This window comes from Balaenoptera borealis (assembly GCF_965194805.1).
Source record: "Balaenoptera borealis genome assembly, chromosome: 4".
In the NCBI taxonomy this organism is placed as follows: domain Eukaryota; kingdom Metazoa; phylum Chordata; class Mammalia; order Artiodactyla; family Balaenopteridae; genus Balaenoptera; species Balaenoptera borealis.
In genome coordinates, this window is record NC_138861.1 from 79,344,572 (window position 1) to 79,364,671 (window position 20,100).

General features: G+C 39.2%; 1 protein-coding gene across 2 annotated transcripts in view; it reads left to right on the plus strand.

The window, feature by feature from the left end:
- The window catches only part of CNGA1 (cyclic nucleotide gated channel subunit alpha 1), a 53,720-nt gene extending 33,874 nt beyond the window's left edge, over positions 1–19,846 (plus strand). Inside the window, exons 3-10 of one of the 2 annotated variants that reach the window (XM_082390575.1) lie at positions 4,758–4,870; positions 5,927–6,043; positions 7,319–7,381; positions 12,105–12,146; positions 12,234–12,344; positions 13,621–13,728; positions 14,505–14,611; positions 15,925–19,846. In XM_082390575.1, the coding sequence (XP_082246701.1) occupies positions 4,764–4,870; positions 5,927–6,043; positions 7,319–7,381; positions 12,105–12,146; positions 12,234–12,344; positions 13,621–13,728; positions 14,505–14,611; positions 15,925–17,339 (2,070 nt within the window). In that variant the 5' untranslated portion in view covers positions 4,758–4,763 and the 3' untranslated portion in view covers positions 17,340–19,846. Of the gene's footprint in view, positions 1–1,050; positions 4,871–5,926; positions 6,044–7,318; positions 7,382–12,104; positions 12,147–12,233; positions 12,345–13,620; positions 13,729–14,504; positions 14,612–15,924 lie in introns of those variants that run through there. The other variant, XM_082390576.1, reaches the window with a different exon arrangement.
- Positions 19,847–20,100: the final 254 nt, after the last annotated feature.

Genomic DNA, 20,100 nt, shown 5'->3' on the forward strand with positions numbered 1-20,100 from the left:
TTAAACAAGCTTCACAGGTATCATTCATACTAAATTTAGAAAACCTCTGCCTCATAATTAATTATGTTTGTATGTGTGGGTTTGTGTGTGTGTGGGTGCACAGCATATCTTTCTGCTATTTGATATGAAAAAGATAAAAACTAAGGCTCAGTGAGGTTAAAAAGCTCACTTGAGTTCATTCAACAAATAAGTGGTAGAGGCAGGTTTCAAACCCAAGTCAGAGCCTGACTGCTTCCTGGGCATTCATAGTTTATGTTCCAAGTTAATTTTGCCTGAATTGTTCATAAGATTTTCTCAATCGTTTGCTTTGCTTTAGCTTTGTGAAGTTTTTTTACAGCCTCACATAAGGGAGAAATTTTTTTTTTAATTTTTTATTTTTAATTTTTATTTATTTATTTATTTTTGGCTGTGTTGGGTCTTCGTTTCGTGCGAGGGCTTTCTCTAGTTGCGGCAAGCGGGGGCCACTCTTCATCGCGGTGCGCGGGCCTCTCACTGTCGCGGCCTCTCTTGTTGCGGAGCACAGGCTCCAGACGCGCAGGCTCAGCAGTTGTGGCTCACGGGCCTAGTTGCTCCGTGGCATGTGGGATCTTCCCAGACCGGGGCTCGAACCCGTGTCCCCTGCATTAGCAGGCAGATTCTCAACCACTGCGCCACCAGGGAAGCCTCAGGGAGAAATTTTTATGATTCATTTAAAAATGAAATCTGAAACTTACTTTCTAAAAGCAGTTGTTTCCTTTTGATTTGCAAATTTTTATTCAAAGATTCATGTTTGAAAACCAGCAAAGCAATGAATTCTCTAAAAGAAGAATTTTTTGGTTCTTTTCAGATGTCTTGTTAACAATCCTATGAGACCAAAAGAGTTGAAAAGTATATGAAAAGAATCAACAATTACTATTAAAAATCCTTTCTCAAACTACAAATTTTACCTTTAACACATGAAAAAATTTTTAATGCAAAAATTAAAAATAAAATAGTAGCAGCTAGGGTTCAATACATATGAAAAGAACTTACCATAATCAAAAGGAGTTTATTCTATAACTATTAAAAATAATTTATTAAAGTAGCTTATCATGTTAATAGGGAAAATCAAAAGGAAAAAAAGGATTATTTCTATAAAAGGAAGAGAGCCTTAATAAAAATCAACATTTATTCCGATTTCTAATTTTTAAAAATTGGTAAAATATGAATAAATGGAGATTTCTCTAACATGAATCAAACATCTCTCTTAAGCTAACAGTCAGCAATATGCATAAGAATGAAACTCTAAAACATTCTCATAAAGCCAAGAACCACACTAGGTATCTCTTAAGACAGTTTTGATATCAGGATATCAAGACTGTTACTTGTGGGACTTCCCTGGGGGTCCAGTGGTTAAGACTCCGTGATTCCACTGCAGGGGGCACGGTTTTGATCCCTGGTTAGGGAACTAAGATCCTGCATGCTGTGTGGGCAAAAAAAAAAAGAAAAAAAGATTGTTACTTGTTATGTTCTGGAATTTTTCGTCAAGGTAACTAGACATCAAAGCTAAATACCTCATGAAAAAGAGGAAAGAATAATTTGTGTAAGTACTGTGATTGCATTACTGAAAACAGAAATTATTTAACAGAAAAACTATTAGAAATAATTTTTGTAAAGCTCAGTTAAGTTGGCTGGTTTCAAAATAAATAAATAAAATAAATATTTTTATGATATAGCAAAAGCAATGAGTTAAAAATCAAGGGAAAACTATCTTAACTATCTTAATAGAAACAAAAATACAAAACATCTAGAAATTAATAAATATGTAGGATCTATATGTAGAAACTTTTTCAAAAACATAAAGGAAAATAATTTCCCAACTTATTTTATAATTTTAATGCAAACTCCATCAAAATCTTTATGGTCGGCAAGGCAAATTTAGAATGATGACATTTCAAACCAGTAGGGAAAAGATGGACTATTGGTTATTGATTTAGTGCTATTTATACTATTGACTAGTCATTTAGAAAATATAAAGTTGAATCCCTACCTCACACCTTACACCAAAATAAACTTGATAGATTAAAATCTAAATGTGAAAGAGGAAACCATAAAAGCAGTGGAGAAAATGTGTTGATAAATAATTATACGGTCTGGTGTGGAATTCTGAGTATCTTTATTTTTCTATTTATATTTTCTGTTTTCTTTTTTCCTAGAGTGAATATGTATTAAAGAGTGATTGTGTGATATAAAAAAAAGTTTTTTCCTATGTAGAGCACTTAGGCCAACAAGAAATTATGGGACAAGGGAAGTGATTCTTTTTTTTCTTCAGGTCCAAGCAAAGCCCAGGTTTGGTTCATTCTGACATATTGGATAATATTAGTTGTCCTTGTTTCATCTTTTTTACTCACATAGTTTTTTCTATGTAGTGATGGATGAAATAATCATATATTCTCCTTTTCCTAATCATAAGGCACGGGGTCTCCCAGAAGGAGTGGTGATTGATGACAATAGGAAGCCAGCATGCTATAAATATAACCAGAATATCCATGCTGTTGCTGAAAAGGAGTCAATGAAACAATTCTCTTCTTAAAGTGGTTGTTTCTTTAAAACTTACTTTAATTACATTTTAAAATATGTGCACACTTTTATTAACAGACATTACAAAAATTCTCTGTTTACTATTTATTGACTACTGGCTGCTAGTTGTTTTCATTACTTGTATGACTACTAGGGTGAAATAAAGAGCATTATTTATGGCTATCCTCACTGGAAGATGTAATGTTTTAAAGAATGAAGTGTGCTTTTTACATTTTCCCACATCAAATGATTTTTTTCTTTTTCTTTTTTTGGTTTTTGCTTTTCTATTTTATTCATAACAAAGGGCAAGTTTCCCTCCAAAACCCAGAGATCGGTGGTAGAAAAATAACAAAGGAAAAATCCCCAATCTGTATAATAAAAACCTGGGAGTACAGGTTACGGGGTGTGTGTTGTGGTGGAGGGGAGGGATGGATGGATAACCAGCCACAGAGGATTAGGTGGAGGTTTGGTACCTGCTGAAGTTGTCCAGCACCCCAGTCATCCTCTCAGCATGTTGGCCTTCTTTGGGTCTTCATCAGCAGGACCATAGCTAGTGACATTCAGTACAAGAGCTGGTGTTCTTGGAGCCCGTGAACAGATACTGGGTTTTTGTTTTGTCAACTGGAAAAAACACACAACTTAAAAGTTGAGAATTATATTTTATTCGGGGACATTACTGAGGACTATAGTCCGGGAAGGCAACCTCTCAGATAACTCTGAGGGACTGATCCAAAGAGGTAAGGGAGGAACAAGAATATATAGGAGTTTTTGCTGGGGAAAAAAAAACAAACCATGTAGTCGAACATCAAAAGATGACTGCTAATCACAAAAAAACAGACTTCTCAAGTTAATGATTTTAGTGCTTTTCTATGCATGGGAAGAGTCAAGAGTCTGGGCTCATTGAAATCATTCCTTTGATATGCATCTTAACTATCTAGGGCCAGTATCCTGTTTTCTCCATCCTGAATTCCCCCCAGGGCGTACCTACCCTGGCGACTGAAGTGGCTGATGGCTGGATAGCGGGCAACATTCATCTGTTATTTACTGGAATGGCAGACAACATTCTTTGTTTACTGAAACAGCAACATTTTTAAAAACCCACAGTTTCATTTTGTTTTTCTGCTGACACCTAGCACTTTATTAGTGGGGAGCCTTGGTCTGGGAGAGGGGAGGCTGGGATGGACACCTAGCACCCATCTAGGCCCATTTTCCTGGACATCAGGTGTTATCTCCATGCACGTTTGGAGGAAACACCCTTAGAGATGAAATCCCCAGAGGGCAGCGCTGTGACTGCGAAGCACCAGGGGTTGGAGGAGAATCCTGGGCACAGCTGGGCCCTCGGGATGACAGGGCTTCAGCGTTGGGCTCCATGTCCCTGGTTGGAAAGCAGTGGCTGTACCCGTGCACAGGCACATTGTTGGGGCCCACCAGGGACTTCTCCAAGTTCCAGGCCACGTCACGGCAGCACACTGAAGGCCAGGTGAAGTACTTGGGGCCAGTCTTGAGTGCAGGGACGTTGTCATTGGACGCCGGCAGAGCCTCAGGAAAGAAGGCAAGAGCGAGTGTGCCCACGTGCCATTCATGTTGCCTGAAGCTGGGCTGGAACCTGCTGCCAGGACAGATTTGGAGTTCAGGATCACTTTGTTCTTGGCGTTTTCCTGACGCCTGAAGTGGTTGCCCGGGAAGCTGTGCGCTATGTGTACCAGAATAATTTAGGGGGACTTGTTGACATGTGGATCAGTTGTATCTTTATTCACTCCAAAATTTGAATACCACTTGAGACCCTTTTTTTTTTTCTGAATGCCTGTAGAGATTCACAGTTGATTACACCCATTTTGGTATTTTATTTTACTGCTTTTCATTGTTACTTAATTGTTGGATGTGCCTGTGAGGTCCCTATAGTTTTGTTCCACACCTACATTGCCTAAATATTTCAAAGCCGGAGTAAATCCAAATTTAAAAAAAAAGAGTTCTACACCTCTGAATTTTAAAAAATACACAAAACCTTGAATTTAAAAAAATACACAAAAACCTGACTAGTGATAATTAAGTGCTTGGATCATGACTGTATTCTATTAAAAAATAATTCCTACATATAACTGGAAATAAGATTGTTATTTCAGCCTTAGAAGAATGGTAGAGTGAAACTTTTGATTACATATGTAAGTATATAAAAAGTCTTCCTACTAACAAGACTTTTTTTCTCCCCACCTATTAAGCTAACCATGAAGAAAATTATCATCAATACACGGCGCTCTTTTGTAAACATTCCCAATGTGATCGTACCAGATATTGAAAAGGAAATAAGAAGGATGGAAAATGGAGCATGCAGGTAAATGCATGCTTTTTTCTATGTGTTGTTTTTTTTTTTTTTTTCTGGCTGCATTGGGTCTTCGTTGCTGTGCGCAGGCTTTCTCTAGTTGCAGCGAGCGGGGGCTACTCTTCTTTGTGGTGCACGGGCTTTTTCATTGTGGTGGCTTCTCTTTGTGTGGAGCACAGGCTCTAGGTACGCGGGCTTCAGTAGTTGTGGCACACAGGCTCAGTAGGTGTGGCGCACAGGCTTAGCTGCTCTGCGGCATGTGGGATCTTCCTGGACCAGGGATCGAACCTGTGTCCCCTTCACTGGCAGGTGGATTCTTAACCACTGCACCACCAAGGAAGTCCCTATGTATTTTTAATACCAGCCAAAGTTCTTCAATTTAACTAAGCTTAATTTCAGTTTAACTTTTAATTTGAAACCTTGAACTTTGTACTTTATTTAATTTAGTGAATTTATTTATTCTTTACGACAGTATAACTTATCTAACAAATGAACATAGATATTATTGTGGTGATTCTTTAGATGCACCTTTGCCAAATATTTCCTTAGTCACTGGCAAGACCTTTCCGCATGGGACATTTCTCATCTAAAGGGATAACATTACCATAGAGAAATGTGAAAAAAAAATACAAAGTGTGAAATGCTAACGTGTTTTAAAAGTGTAATTTAAAGTGGTTGCCCTATAAATGAATAGAATTTGTATAAATGTGGTTGAATTTACTTTTAGTGGAAGGAAATGTTATTGCAGGTTCAGAAAACTGTATAATATGACCTGAAGTACAGATATCATACTTTCTATTTGATAAATATTAACTAATCAATGCATCAAACAATACAAATATGGAAGACCTAGAAAGTAGTTTCTTAATTACACATATTTTACTGGATTGTGCATATACTCTATCTAATTCTGTGTATTCTGAACAGTTCTCATTTCACCCTTATTAAAAACTGTTGTCTGTGTTCATTTGAGAGAGAAAGAGAAGAGATGAGAAATGAGACGTGTTGTTCCCCCACAATGGTTTAAAGCACTGATCTAATTAATCTCTGCCTCCTATTGAACCATAGCTCCTTTTCTGATGATGATGACAGTGCCTCTATATTTGAAGAATCAGAGAGTGAAAACCCTCATGCAAGGGATTCCTTTAGAAGTAGTAGACATGGAAGGGGACGGCCATCACAGAGGTGAGCAGTATGATCTATCCCTCCACATCAGTTGTTTTTTTTGTTTTTTGTTTTTTAATTAATTTATTTATTTTGGCTGTGTTGCGTCTTCGTTTCTGTGCGAGGGCTTCCTCTAGTTGCAGCGAGCGGGGGCCACTCTTCATCGCGGTGCGCGGGCTTCTCACTATCGCGGCCTCTCTTGTTGCGGAGCACAGACTCCAGTCAAGCAGGCTCAGTAATTGTGGCTCACGGGCCTAGTTGCTCCGCGGCATGTGGGATCTTCCCAGACCAGGGCTTGAAACCGTGTGCCCTGCATTGGCAGGCAGATTCTCAACCACTGCGCCACCAGGGAAGCCCCCCACATCAGTTTTTAAACTATTATTTAGATGAAAGAAACGTGTTCTGCTCTTCCACTCAGTGGGCTTGGCCAACACTCCTGCTACCCAGCTACTCTGCAGGATCTCGGGAGTAAATTGCTACTTCTGTTCCTTACCCTCTTCTTCTCTTGGGAAACGGCCACTGCCTGATGATAATTCATGTCCATGGGGCTCCAAGCCATGAACACCCTTGCTGATCATTTTGCCTGAGACCCGTGTCTGTCCCTTAGGAAACCTCATGCCTGAGTCCTCTCTGATTTCCTCCTTCTTTCTGATCCTTCTTCCAATTATATGTGAGAGGGTTTAGCTGTCGTTCTCTAAAAATGCTCTCTTCCATTCAATCCTACTTTCAGGGAAGCAGAGCACTAGGGTGAGTAACGAGAAGAGAAAAGCTAAAAAATCACTTGTGGAAACTTCAAACATGTGACCCTGAGAGTGTGGAAGGAGTGTGGTATTGGTGTGGATCAGGGGCTCCCATCCTGTCAATCATACTTACTTCTACTTCGTTTTTTTCCCTCTTTTTTTTTTCCCCCTCCTGTTTCTTTTCTCACTGACCACCTTCAGCTTTCATGCTGTTTTCATTTGTCTTGTCTTCCCTTCCTATCCTCCCGGACAATCTAAGTCTTAATCGCTTTCTGGGCGTTAGTAGCATCCAAGTTGGCTTACTTAGGGTGTGGGGGATGGTAATGGGATGCATCGTGAGCATTGATTAATAAACATTTATTAATTACTTTGGTTCATGGCACTGATATTCAGCAACTCATGCTTCGTGGAGACTCTATATTTTCAAACATTATCTAGGCACTCATTAGTAATGGGTAGAACCTGAAAAGTATTTGTTCTTTATGACTGTTTATTTACTATGGACATTATACACATGGTGACTATTCTGATTTCACTGTGCTTTTTCATTTCCCAGGGAGCAGTACTTGCCTGGAGCCATTGCACTTTTCAATGTTAACAACAGCAGCAATAAGGAGCAGTAAGTACATTGACAATAGTAAACCACACCTTTGTTTTTAAAGAAAGACAGTAAAAAGGTAGAAATACATCTGAATGTGTTACACTGCAGATATTTATTAGGCAAACTCTATCTAATCCAATGGCAAAGTTTTTCCATTATTTTGTCATTTGGTTATTTCCTCCTGAAAAATGTAGCTACTCATGTTACAAGTAATATGTATGTACGTATGTATGTATTTGAATACATGTAGAAAAACCATGTCTATAGCATATGTGAAATTGCCCCTCCATGTGGTTAGGGTTAGGGTGGCTGAAAAAATAAATAAAACATCATTAATCCTTCCCATTCTGAGCCAATGTGTCTTAGGTCAAGTTTCCCAGGAGACAGTCTCTGAGAAGGAGGTTTGTATACAGAGGTTTATTGGGAGTGCTCTCGGAAATGATACCTAGAAGGGAGTTAGGGGAGTAGGATTGGGTAGAGGGAGAAGTTGAACTTCAGAGAATAGAGTTGATGTGCCATGTGATGCTCTGGGGAGCTCTGGAGAAGGCATGGCCCTTCAGAGTTGTTCCATAGTTAGGCAATAGGACTGGGCTTGTACCCATGCACAGTCATTGTATGAGGGCTGCCTCTAGGAAGGGGGGCATAATTTTGAGCATGGTGGCTTCCTTCAGCCAAGGCCAGCCAAGGGAGAGGGAAACTATGAGCTGGCAGAAACCAAAACTGGCTAGTGGCACTGGTCAAAGCCCTGAGGCAAAAAAGCAAGTTAGTATCCGTAATATATATTGATTCAAGTCAAGATTATTTGATGCCCTTTCCATGGTGTAATTAACTTGCCATCAAGTGACTGATTGCTTTCCTCAAGTAATGGTGCTCTTTTAGAGTCACAGCATTAGTCTTTGGAACTGGAAGACTGGACATTCAGCAGTAGCAGCAGTTAAATCGCCTGGGTGAACGGGACCTCGTGTGTTGGGCCCATATATAGTCTCCATCTCTGCCACCATGGCTGCTCCATTCATATCCACATTGTGCCAGCATTGGGGATGCCAGTGACAGAGGTTGGCTTTGTCAACAGGCTGATTTATTCTGTCTCCTTGGTTGTTCTTTTCTTTTCCATGGCGCCTGCTATTTGATGGGCATTAACATGGGATACAAAGGTTTTAAAACCTTGTGCTCATGCCCATAAAGTCCATTCAGTCTGCCTATTCTCCAGAATTATTTTTCCCGATCTTGCAATATTTTTTCATCAGGTCCCTGACCAACCACCCAATGCATTGTGACTGCCCATGAATCCTTGTATATTCTTTTTTTTAAAAATAAATTTATTTATTTATTTATTTATTTTTGGCTGCGTTGGGTCTTCGTTGCTGCGTGAGGGCTTTCTCTAGTTGCGGTGAGCGAGGGCTACTCTTTGTTGCAGTGTGCGGGCTTCTCATTACGGTGGCTTCTCTTGTTGCAGAGCATGGGCTCTAGGCATGCAGGCTTCAGTAGTTGTGGCTCGCAGGCTCTACAGCGCAGGCTCAGTAGTTGTGGCGCACGGGCTTAGTTGCTCCGCGGCATGTGGGATCTTCCCAGACCAGGGCTCGAACCCGTGTCCCCTGAATGGGCAGGTGGATTCTTAACCACTGTGCCACCAGGGAAGTCCGCCTTGTATATTCTTAATTTGGGCCATTGCTTTTTCCCCACAAAGTAGATGATTGTGCACTGCTTAAAGCTGTGCCATTGGTAAGATTAACCTCACTATCTTTTAAGGCCACCTCTAGGTAGGGCTGTATTGTAGACAACAGCTCATTTTGGCTTGCATCCAGATGCCAAGCTGACCCATCCACAGGTCATACTCCATCAGTTGTTCCTATAAGCCCAATATATGGCCATGGGTCGGGGGGGAGGAATAGCTTTGATGCAGCAGTGGTAGATGACATGGGGCGAGGGTGCCAAGCCACCTGCTCAGTCCCAAGTACATCACTTTATCATGTGATAGGTTGCAATACAACCTTATGACTTGTTAGTTCTGACAGGATCCAGCTCATGGTCAGCAGCCACTTTCTGTCCCATGGTTAGATAATCCTCTTTCAGGGCCCAATGAACATAATGTCATTGATATAGATATAGGGGACCAATGTGATACTCTGAGGAACGTCCAGATGGTCCAGGTCCCTCTAGATTATGTCATGACAGTGGGAGGGAGAGTTAACATAGCCCTGGAAAGTAGTGTAAATACATACTGTTTTCCATCCCATGTGAATATGAACTGTTTCTGACCCTCTTCCCCGATAGTGGTTAAAAATAACACATTCACCATGATTGACCCAGAACCTTAGGAATATGGTACTGATTGGGTGAGTGTATTGTTTTTCACATCTGCCACGGTGACTACAATTGGAGCTTTGCAGTAGTCTGCTGCCATCCACCAGGATCCATTTGGTTTTAATAGGGGCCAGACATTGAATTAAACGGGGGTGTGATGGAGAAGCACCACCCCTGCATGCATTAGGTCTTTAAGGAGTGCATTTCCTTTCCTGTCCAGGTCACAATATTGCTTTTTGCCAGCAGGTAGGAGGCAGCTTTAGGGCTTCCACTTGGTCCTCCCCACTATGTTAGCTCTTATTCCACAAGCCAAGGAACTAGTGGAGATGAGGGTTCTGCCAATGACCAAATAAATGCATTCCATGTTTACATGGAGGAACTGGACAAATGACCACAAGGGGGCATCCTTAGACCCAGTGGAGGCCCCACAAATTACTACCAAACCACCATATGTCCCTCACTTTAATGGGGGTGGGGCACGATGATGCTTTAGTCCATGGGTCTCAATATCAACTTGGGTCCTGTGCGAAAATGGCCTTTAATGTATCTAGGTATTCTTTTTTACCCCCAGTGTACAGTTACTTAAGTAAATGACCATTGGTTTTCTTTGGAGGAAAGACTGGGGAAATCATTACTGAATATACTTGTCACGGTGTTGCAGAGTCCTTCTTCGTGGGGGCTGGGCTTCTCCTCTGATTGGTTTCATTTCTGAGAGCTAGCTCAGGTTTAGAAACTATTCAAAGGGTTGTGACTTTTTATTGGGATAAGTTGCCCTTAACCTCCTGAGCATACATCCCCAATTTGTTTTTTATTATAAATGTAAAACAGTACCCTAACAAGTCAACAAGATGCCCATCTATCTAGGAATACAGTGTTCTGTTAACCTCTTCCATAGCGCTCTGTGGGTTAAGACCCTGGCTACTATGCTCACCTTACTGCTAATTACAATTATCAGACCTATTTCTCTTCTGATGGGTAAGCACTGCCACTGGTCTCTGCAATTTCTAGATCCTGTCATCCCTATTGCTCTCAGGGAAATCTAGTTCTGTACCCAGTTCAGCATCTCTCACTATCAGCCCTGGTCTACAGAGGACAGCACCAGTGAGCTTCTCAGTAATGCTGGTGCCCCTCTCACCAGCACATTCCCTGTCATTTTTGTATACTCTGAGCCCTCTTAGGGAACATAATCAGTTGGTGGGCTATTTTTCTTACTTAGTATATCCATTTTAGCCTACCACTTCTCTGAATCTTTTTGATACCTTCCTCCACCATGTGCCATAGCATTTTATAATTTATATTTTACTTAGTGTGAGCTATCACCTTTTCTGAGCTTCTAAGAGCCATCCAAGAAGTGTGCCAGCACCATCTCCCAAGGTCTATGTTAGGGTGTTAAATCTTGTATCATAGGAATGTACTCCCATAGCAATAAATTCCACCTTATCTAACTTTGTGTTCTGTTTCTGTTTGTACATGACAACCTTAGGTGCCAAGCCTCATCTCCTTGTCAATTTTATCTCCTATTTCTCCTTAGTAGCAGCTTTCCACTTCTGCTGGGCCATTCCTACCCAGACTAAGTTCATTTGTATATTTGCACCTGAAAATTTCCCTCCCTTTAACATCCTTTCTCTTCTTCTTAACCTCTCCAACTCTTACCCATACTCTGAGGCCTAAGTTTAGACCTACTTCCCTTTAACAGCCTTCTCTGACTATCCCAGTGGTAACGAGATGCCTGATCATTCATGTCTGAATAATACATTTCCCCAAGATATCTGAGCCAACAATGACAGCCTACTATGACCTTAGCTCTGTCTGACTCCAGAATCCATTCTTCTGCTGATAGAGAAAGCCAACTGCAGAAAGAGCCCACTAATCCCATATTCTCCACTCAAGAAGAAATTGTATATAGAAGGTGATCTCAAATCTGGTGAATGATTCTACGAATTAGGATTCTACTCTGTTACCACAGAGCTTTTTGTCTGCTCATAAAACATTGCTTCAGCCAGGATTACCCCTCTAAAGAAAATTGATGGCATTTTCTTGAAATTCTCAAAACTCTTGTTCAAGCATAAATACAAGTGACATCAAGAAGCTTAAATTTTAAATACCCATTTTTTGGATATACATTGAGACTTTGAAAGTACACTCTTGGGGGCTCTTGTTTCTTAAATTTCCCTCCCTGGGTTTATGCCTTTATCCATATCCATTTTCTCCAGTTTTCCACATGCACTAATTCCCAGGAATTTTATTTGTTTATTATCTGGGTGCCTGTCTATTTTTTGTTGAACCCGCCATTAGGAGATCAGATTTCTGGTCTCTGAGCACAAGGGCAGGTCTTTGAACACAAAGCCCAGAATTCTTGCCCAGTGGAGAGGAAGGTAAACAAGAATGGAGGTCAGAATGTAATTTGATTATGTGATATATTGGTTTTTTTCTATAGAGAACCAAAAGAAAAAAAGAAAAAGAAAAAAGAAAAGAAGCGGTAAGTAAGACTTTGGCATGAATGACCCCACATTTTTCTATCCATAACATTTTTGTATTTTACCAACTACATCTCTCACTTCTTCAGCAAGCCAGATGATAAAAATCAAAATAAAAAGGACCCAGAAAAGGAAAAGAAGAAAGAAAAGGACAAAGACAAGAAAAAAAAAGAGGAGAAAGGCAAAGAAAAGAAAGAAGAGTAAGTATTTTTACTGGCATTGAAATTAGGAATAAATTTGTGATGGATTTAGGATGCAGGGATAATTTCCCACAAGTTTATAGTAAAGAGGCCTGGTATAAAGACTAAATAAATTCTTATCAAATGTGAATTTAATTTTTTTCAAATTTCCTTAAAATTAGCAATGGTAGCCTTAGTTTTCTCATCAAGAATTTTCAGCATCATGGTTAATTTCCTTCCTTAAGCACTGGTGAAGATAAACTTACCACTGGGACAGATTTAGGATCCAAAGAAAATTGGGTTTCTAGTATCTTACCATCAATATTTTTAGTTGAAATAAAAATTTAATAATTTCACTAACATTTTTGAGTCATAAATACTGTATGGCAAATAATCCAAAGTAAAGTAGTCTCATTGCAAAAGCCATGCCTAATTTTGAGAGCAGTATAAATGCTGTCAAAACATCAGCTATTTGAAAGAAACTTTTTAAAACATTTGAGAGTTAGAGTTTCACAAGGATAAGGCTGAGTGATATTTTCAGAGCTATCTTTTTTCTTTTTATTAAAGAAAATATTGTCTTCTAAACTTACTCAAAGAAAACTCTTTACCAGATGATGGTTTACTTATTTGTGCCTGTTAGAAATGTGTTGACGTTGTATAAAAGAAAAAAATCCTTAAAAATATAAATTTGATACCAGAAAGTTTTAAAAAATGTCCCTTTGATCATATAGTTCCTTCCTTCCTTCTTTCTTTTGCCCTCTATTGCCTCTCAATTCCTCATACACACTTAAGAACAAGCACTTTTTATTAGATTGTGTTATATTCTTCTCTCCATACAGATGAGAAAGAAGCCATGAGTTCCCCCTCACAGTGTGGTCCCCAGTTGTTTTGTTACCTGGTAGGGAGAGTGGTAAAATCATCATTGTCCCACCAACCATTGCCTACCAAAAGGGTCTGTGGAATATCCAGAGTTCGGCATGATCTATGCCATTGTTCTCTCTCAGTAGCTGGAGTGATAGAAGTGTCTGCAGCATCACAGTAAAACAAGGGCTTTAATAAAAGTCTAAAGTATGGTTTAATGTAAGACTAGTAATTTAACTATCTATCCACCCCTCCCTAACCAGTTTCTTATGACTAATGCACTTATACCAAGCTAGTCTTCCCACTGTGGAGTGAGCTTCTTCAGCTTATTTCTAATTCATCAATTGTAGGTGATGGGCATAACCATATTTGATATTTGAAATAAAAATATTCTTGTTCCTTGGTAACCTTCCCCTTTATTTCTAATTGCTGCTAGGGAGAAGAAGAAAGTCGTGGTTATTGATCCCTCGGGAAACACATATTACAACTGGCTGTTTTGCATCACCTTACCTGTCATGTACAACTGGACCATGATTATTGCAAGGTGTCTATATATTTTTGTGGATCTCAAACCACTTCTAGGTTCCAAGTTAACTGACTTAACAGTTTGGCATAGAGCTCTTTAGGACATACCTTCTTTCTCCACCACAGGTTGTGAAGAGAGGTTACATCATTCTCAATGTGTTTTCCTAAGAGCAAGAGTAGGTGCTTTGGTTCCCAATATCCTTGGAAATCCAGTACTGGGATGGGGGTGGGGTGGGGATACTTTTAAACTTTTGATTGCTCAATCATTTAATTAGAACTTTGGGAGAAACTTTTTATTTTCTTTGGCCTGCAAGAAAAAAATTTTGCCAAGACTGGAAAAAGATCAAGGATCTAGGTTTTATAGAGCAAGATGTGTTTCCCAAGGGATATCTATGGTTCCTTGTCTTTTAGACAGCAAATATCTCAGCCATCCAGGACCAAGCATGATTTCCCAAGGCATTTTGGGTACAAATAGTCAACATGAACCTGGATATCAATGTGTATCACCCAAAAATACTTTGACGTTAGCTTGAAGTCATTTATTCTCATTTGATGTTTTCACAAAGCTGACTAGCATAATGGAAAGAATGTTGAAATTCAGAAGTGTGAGAAAACTAAATCCAACCCTCAGATTTGGGAATAGATTTGGGAAAGCCATGGTTGATTAAATGGACTCCAAGGACCCCTCCTAGCCTTAGTGTGTTATACTTCTCATTGTGATAAAAATTATACAAAGAGGACTTTTACTTAAACTGGTCGCATTTCATTTTATTTATACAAGTTTTTCTTTTACAGAGCATGTTTTGATGAACTTCAGTCTGATTACCTAGAATATTGGCTCATTCTTGATTACTTATCAGATATAATCTATCTTCTCGATATGTTTGTACGAACAAGGACAGGTAAATATGTTCAGTTTTGGATATTTTGCAATTTCATGCTTTTATCTCTATGTATAACTTGAAATTTCTTAATTCAAGTATTCTTCAAAAAAAAAAAAAAGACTCACAAAAATTTGTTTTAGAGGAAAAGGCACTCTTGAAAGCAAGAGTACCATATACCCACCCACAGGCTTAGGCCACTCCAGCTGATTCAGAAGGCTGTTACTAGGCAACCTTCTGGATGTGGATTGATGGCTTTCCTCCATTTTTCTGTTCACTGGGTTTATACCAGGAGAGAAGAATAGAGAGAACAGAAATATTCTGCCAGTTCTGTTGAGAAAGGGTAATTGCTACCTAACAGAGATACCTTGAAGAGGCACGGGGGAAAATGTCATTGTACTCAGCAGAGCTGTACTAGAAATTTTATAAGAAACAGGATGTACATCCTTAATTCAACTTTGTGGTCCATGGTGAGGCATTATTGACCAATAATCTGGGCAGGATCTGATAGCTTCCGATTTAAGTATTCTTGTTAAGTAGGTATAAGCTCATTTTCTGTACTACCACATGCAAAGGTAACCTGTGTATGCAGAGTATCACTTTTAAGAATCATTATGTAAAATAAAGACATTATCTAATATCAGTGCACTGGAGCAATGCTTCAGTTCAGTCCTATGCACAGCTCTGGTAACCAGGATAGGAAGAGAAACAAATTTTTCCCTAGTGAAATATATCACGGTACTGAAATTCTGGGTTTAACACACAAGGTGCACGGTAGCAGCTTAGGAGAAAGGAAAATCCCAGATGTCTAAGGAAGCCTGGGAGGGGCAAGAAAGAGATATGAAAATGAAGCCTCAAAGGACATATGCTTCACATTGAAGGGGCAAGGCAAGAATATGCACGAGAGTCAAACAGCAAGGAGGTACCTAAGCTTCAAGGGTGGGACCGGGATTCTGACAAAAGAGTGGCATGAAGAATTAAGCACAGTGTTAGAAAAAGAAAACTTTCCAAGAACACTGTTCATAAAAAGCATAGCTTTACCTGGGCAAGATGCTGAATCTAGAGAGATCTGTATATATACCTTGTATATATACATTGCATATAATCTCTCACTTCTGTACTTACAAAGCTTTACTTTTTATTTCTGCAAAAGAACATTTTCCACAGCCATATGTTGATCAGTACTCATATCTTATTACCTTGCTAAAAGCATATTTATTGGAATGAACTCTTGTTTTGAACTCAATGAAGTTTGTTGAGAGTTACTTTAGAAAAATTAACAGTGGCATAAAAAGGAAAAAACATTACTTTTTTTTTTTTTTTTTCTATTTTAGGTTACCTAGAACAAGGACTACTGGTGAAGGAAGAGCTTAAACTCATAGAGAAATATAAATCAAACTTTCAATTTAAACTTGATGTTGTATCAGTGATACCAACTGATCTGCTGTATTTTAATCTGGGCTGGAACTATCCGGAAATTAGATTAAACAGACTGTTCAGGATCTCTCGAATGTTTGAGTTCTTCCAGAGAACGGAAACAAGGACAAACTACCCAAACATCTTCAGGATTTCTAACCTTGTGATGTATATTGTCCTCATCATCCATTGGAATGCGTGTGTGTACTTCTCTATTTCCAAAGCTGTTGGATTTGGAAATGATACGTGGGTCTATCCTGATGTTAATGATCCTGAATTTGGCCGTTTGGCTAGAAAATATGTATACAGCCTTTATTGGTCTACACTGACTTTGACCACCATTGGTGAAACACCACCTCCTGTGAGGGATTCTGAGTATGTCTTTGTGGTGGCTGATTTCCTAATTGGAGTGTTAATTTTTGCCACCATTGTTGGTAACATAGGTTCTATGATTTCCAACATGAATGCAGCCAGAGCAGAATTTCAAGGAAGAATTGATGCGATCAAGCAATACATGCATTTTCGAAATGTAAGCAAAGATATGGAAAAGAGAGTTATTAAATGGTTTGACTATCTGTGGACCAACAAAAAAACAGTGGATGAGAGAGAAGTCTTGAAGTATCTGCCTGATAAACTAAGAGCAGAGATTGCCATCAATGTTCACTTAGACACGTTAAAAAAGGTGCGCATTTTTGCCGACTGTGAAGCTGGTCTGTTGGTGGAGTTGGTCTTGAAATTACAACCCCAAGTCTACAGTCCTGGAGATTATATTTGCAAGAAAGGGGATATTGGACGAGAGATGTACATCATCAAGGAAGGCAAACTCGCCGTGGTGGCAGATGATGGAATCACTCAGTTTGTAGTATTGAGTGATGGCAGCTACTTTGGTGAGATCAGCATCCTTAACATTAAAGGCAGCAAAGCTGGCAATCGAAGAACGGCCAACATTAAAAGTATTGGCTACTCAGATCTGTTCTGTCTCTCAAAAGATGACCTCATGGAAGCTCTAACTGAGTACCCAGATGCCAAATGTATGCTAGAAGAGAAAGGGAAGCAAATCTTGATGAAAGATGGTCTACTGGACATAAACATTGCAAATGCTGGAAGTGATCCTAAAGATCTCGAAGAGAAGGTCACTCGAATGGAGGGGTCAGTAGACCTCCTGCAAACAAAGTTTGCTCGGATCCTGGCTGAGTATGAGTCAATGCAGCAGAAACTGAAGCAAAGACTAACCAAGGTTGAGAAATTTCTGAAACCACTTATTGACACAGAATTTTCAGCTATTGAAGTATCTGGAGCTGAAAGTGGGCCCACAGACTCTACACAGGACTGAAAAGCTGGTTATTCATAAGGACATGCCTCGGGATCCTTTTGGTGATGTGATGATGGCACCTGTAAGTTGAAAGAAGAGAATGATTCAGCTGGGAATTTTTCCATAAGGAAAACGTGCTTTCGTGCAGGGCACAAGGCCGTACACTCACTTGTGAGGTACTGTGGCTAAAGAATCATCACACTTAGAATTTTTCACAATGGATAATGTGCAAAGATATAAACCAATTAACTTATCAATATTTATATCTTCTGATTTTTTCACATATGCTTCTTTTATGTAACACTCTTTATAAAAGTGAACAAGTATCCCTCACTTTCAGGCAATTTATATTGTTGAGGAGCAACTGGGAATTACCGTGTACATCATGTTCAGGATACCATTTAAAAAGAATTAGAATGCAATAAAGTAAAATAAAACCTAAAGCTGTAGTGGATATTATTTATTTGATAATTTAGTAGAGAGTTTAGGATATTTTAGAGCTTCTGGGGCATTTTAGGGACCTTACTCATTTTACTCTAGGGCTTGGGAAGAATGGTTGAGAAAAACTTCTTACTGATAAAAGCATGACAAATTATATATATATATATTTATGAAATTGAAAATCATAAGATGTTATAGGAATCTTTTATAATAAAATTTTTTAAATTATCTGATTATTAAGGCCTGACAGCAGTGGCTACTATCTTCTTTCTCTGACTGACCAGCAATAAGAAAAAGAGATAAAGGTAATACTCTTACTGGGTGATGAACAAAGGAAATTGTTGTTAGAAAAGGAGACCGGAAAGTTCTATGGTCCAGCATGGGCATCATGAGAGCTTCTTAGAAATTCAGAATCTCAGGCCCTACCCAAGACCTGCTGTATCAGAATCTGAATTTTAGCAAACCCCTAGGTAATTCATACATTAAAGCTTGAGAAGCACTTAGCTAGAGAACCAGGAAGGAGTTAATGGGAGGATGGTTCTAGAAAAGAGAAGGGAACTATATGACAAGTGTGTGCTCATGGAAGACATTGCTAATCAATTATACAACTCTACTGCTAAACCCAGATGTGGCTCAATAAATTCTTAACACAGATCACTGGAATTGATATCAGATTTCTATACGTGCCTGTAATAATATGACTTAACACGGCTTCTTGTTAATTTGACATTTCAGATATCTATGTGAACCTCAATCGGTGCATGCCAATGGTAGAATTTATCCTACTCTACCAATAGAATATTTATTGAATTATACATTGTCTTTGCAGCCTTACTTTTCCCTTCTACATTTTACCCGTCTCTTTTATATCAGCAGGCAAGTGCTTCTTCACTACAGAGGAAGTGGCTAGTCCTGGAGTGGGTGGATCGTTAAGTAATATATAATATGGTTTCTGCCTGAAACAAGTGCTCCTTTTCCTCTCTTTTCTTTCTTATTCTTATTCCTTCTCCTCCATCTGCATTTTATTCTTTTCTTTGTGTTCTTTCTTGCCTGTTATATAAACCTCTAAGACACTGTAAAAAGCCTTGCTGGCTCCTCATAGCAGGCGGATTCAGTAAGATAGGAGTGAGTGAGGGTTACACACCTGGCTCACGGCTGGCTCCCAAAGTAGAAGCGGCCCCAGTCACAGCATCCAGGTGGGGGGGATTTTGAATCTGACCTGGGCTAGAGACATATCCAAGAGTTCTGATTTGATGACCTCTGATCCAGAGCTCTGTGAACTTACATCAGATAGGTAGCAGATTCTTGGTTCAAAGGCTTGGGCTAAGGAGGGTTTAGCCAATTCCTTTTTCATGACTCTTCCAGGTAGAGGCTCTGACAGGTGGTGGTGAAAGCTCCAGTTTTAGACACTTGGAGTGCAAAGCAGAGGTTCACAGCTGGGCTTTGGCTTCATGAGGGGATTTAAAAAAAAAGACAGGGAACATGCGGCTTTGGTGAGACTGATGGTACGTGTGCTGACCTGGGTACACGTGGATGTCAAAGCAGGAGCTCACCTTTTAGCAATCCAGAGACCATCTGTTTTCCAGGCTGATCCCACACTCCAGTTGGCTGTCTGGAACTAGCATCTTAACATATTAAGACTAAGACAAGTGTGACATAAGGACAAGTGAGGGCTGGCTGAAGTTTGAAGATCTTTAGTAATTGTATCTGAGAGGAAATGAGAGAGAGAATTCTGGGACTTGTAGATGGCACATCAGAGGGAGAGCAGAAACCCCATGACCTAGTCTTGCCAGTATGTCTGATAAGTACTGTATCTCCCTCCCCAACTCTGTTATCAAAATAAGGTAATATTCTCATAGGAAGAGATCACTTCAAAGTTTTGCACATATTTAAAAAAGAAACCAAAATTTCTAACTTGACATACGATGTAAATAAGCTTCTTACCATTAGGAGGCAATGTTGGCCTATAATTATAACCTTCAGAGCCTGAAGCTGTATATTTTTTTTCCCATAGAAATTATAGGTGGTAAAATCAGAGCTCTTTGGTGATAGTAGGCAACTCTTTTCTAACGTGGATATTTCCAGAAGATTTTAATATAGGATATATACTAGTCTAAAATGAAAACATTATCAAATAAAGTATAAAATGCAAATTTAATGGGTAAAATAACAAGATAAATGGAAGCTTTTCAGTATTATTTTCAGGAAGTTCATCTAGGCGCTAATAATAATTCGATTACAAGAAGCTTTTACCATAAGATATATATTAGAGGTAAGCAAAAAGGGAAAAAAAGGAGCAAGCAGCATTTATATTGAACTTCAGTTTATATTTTTATTCTTT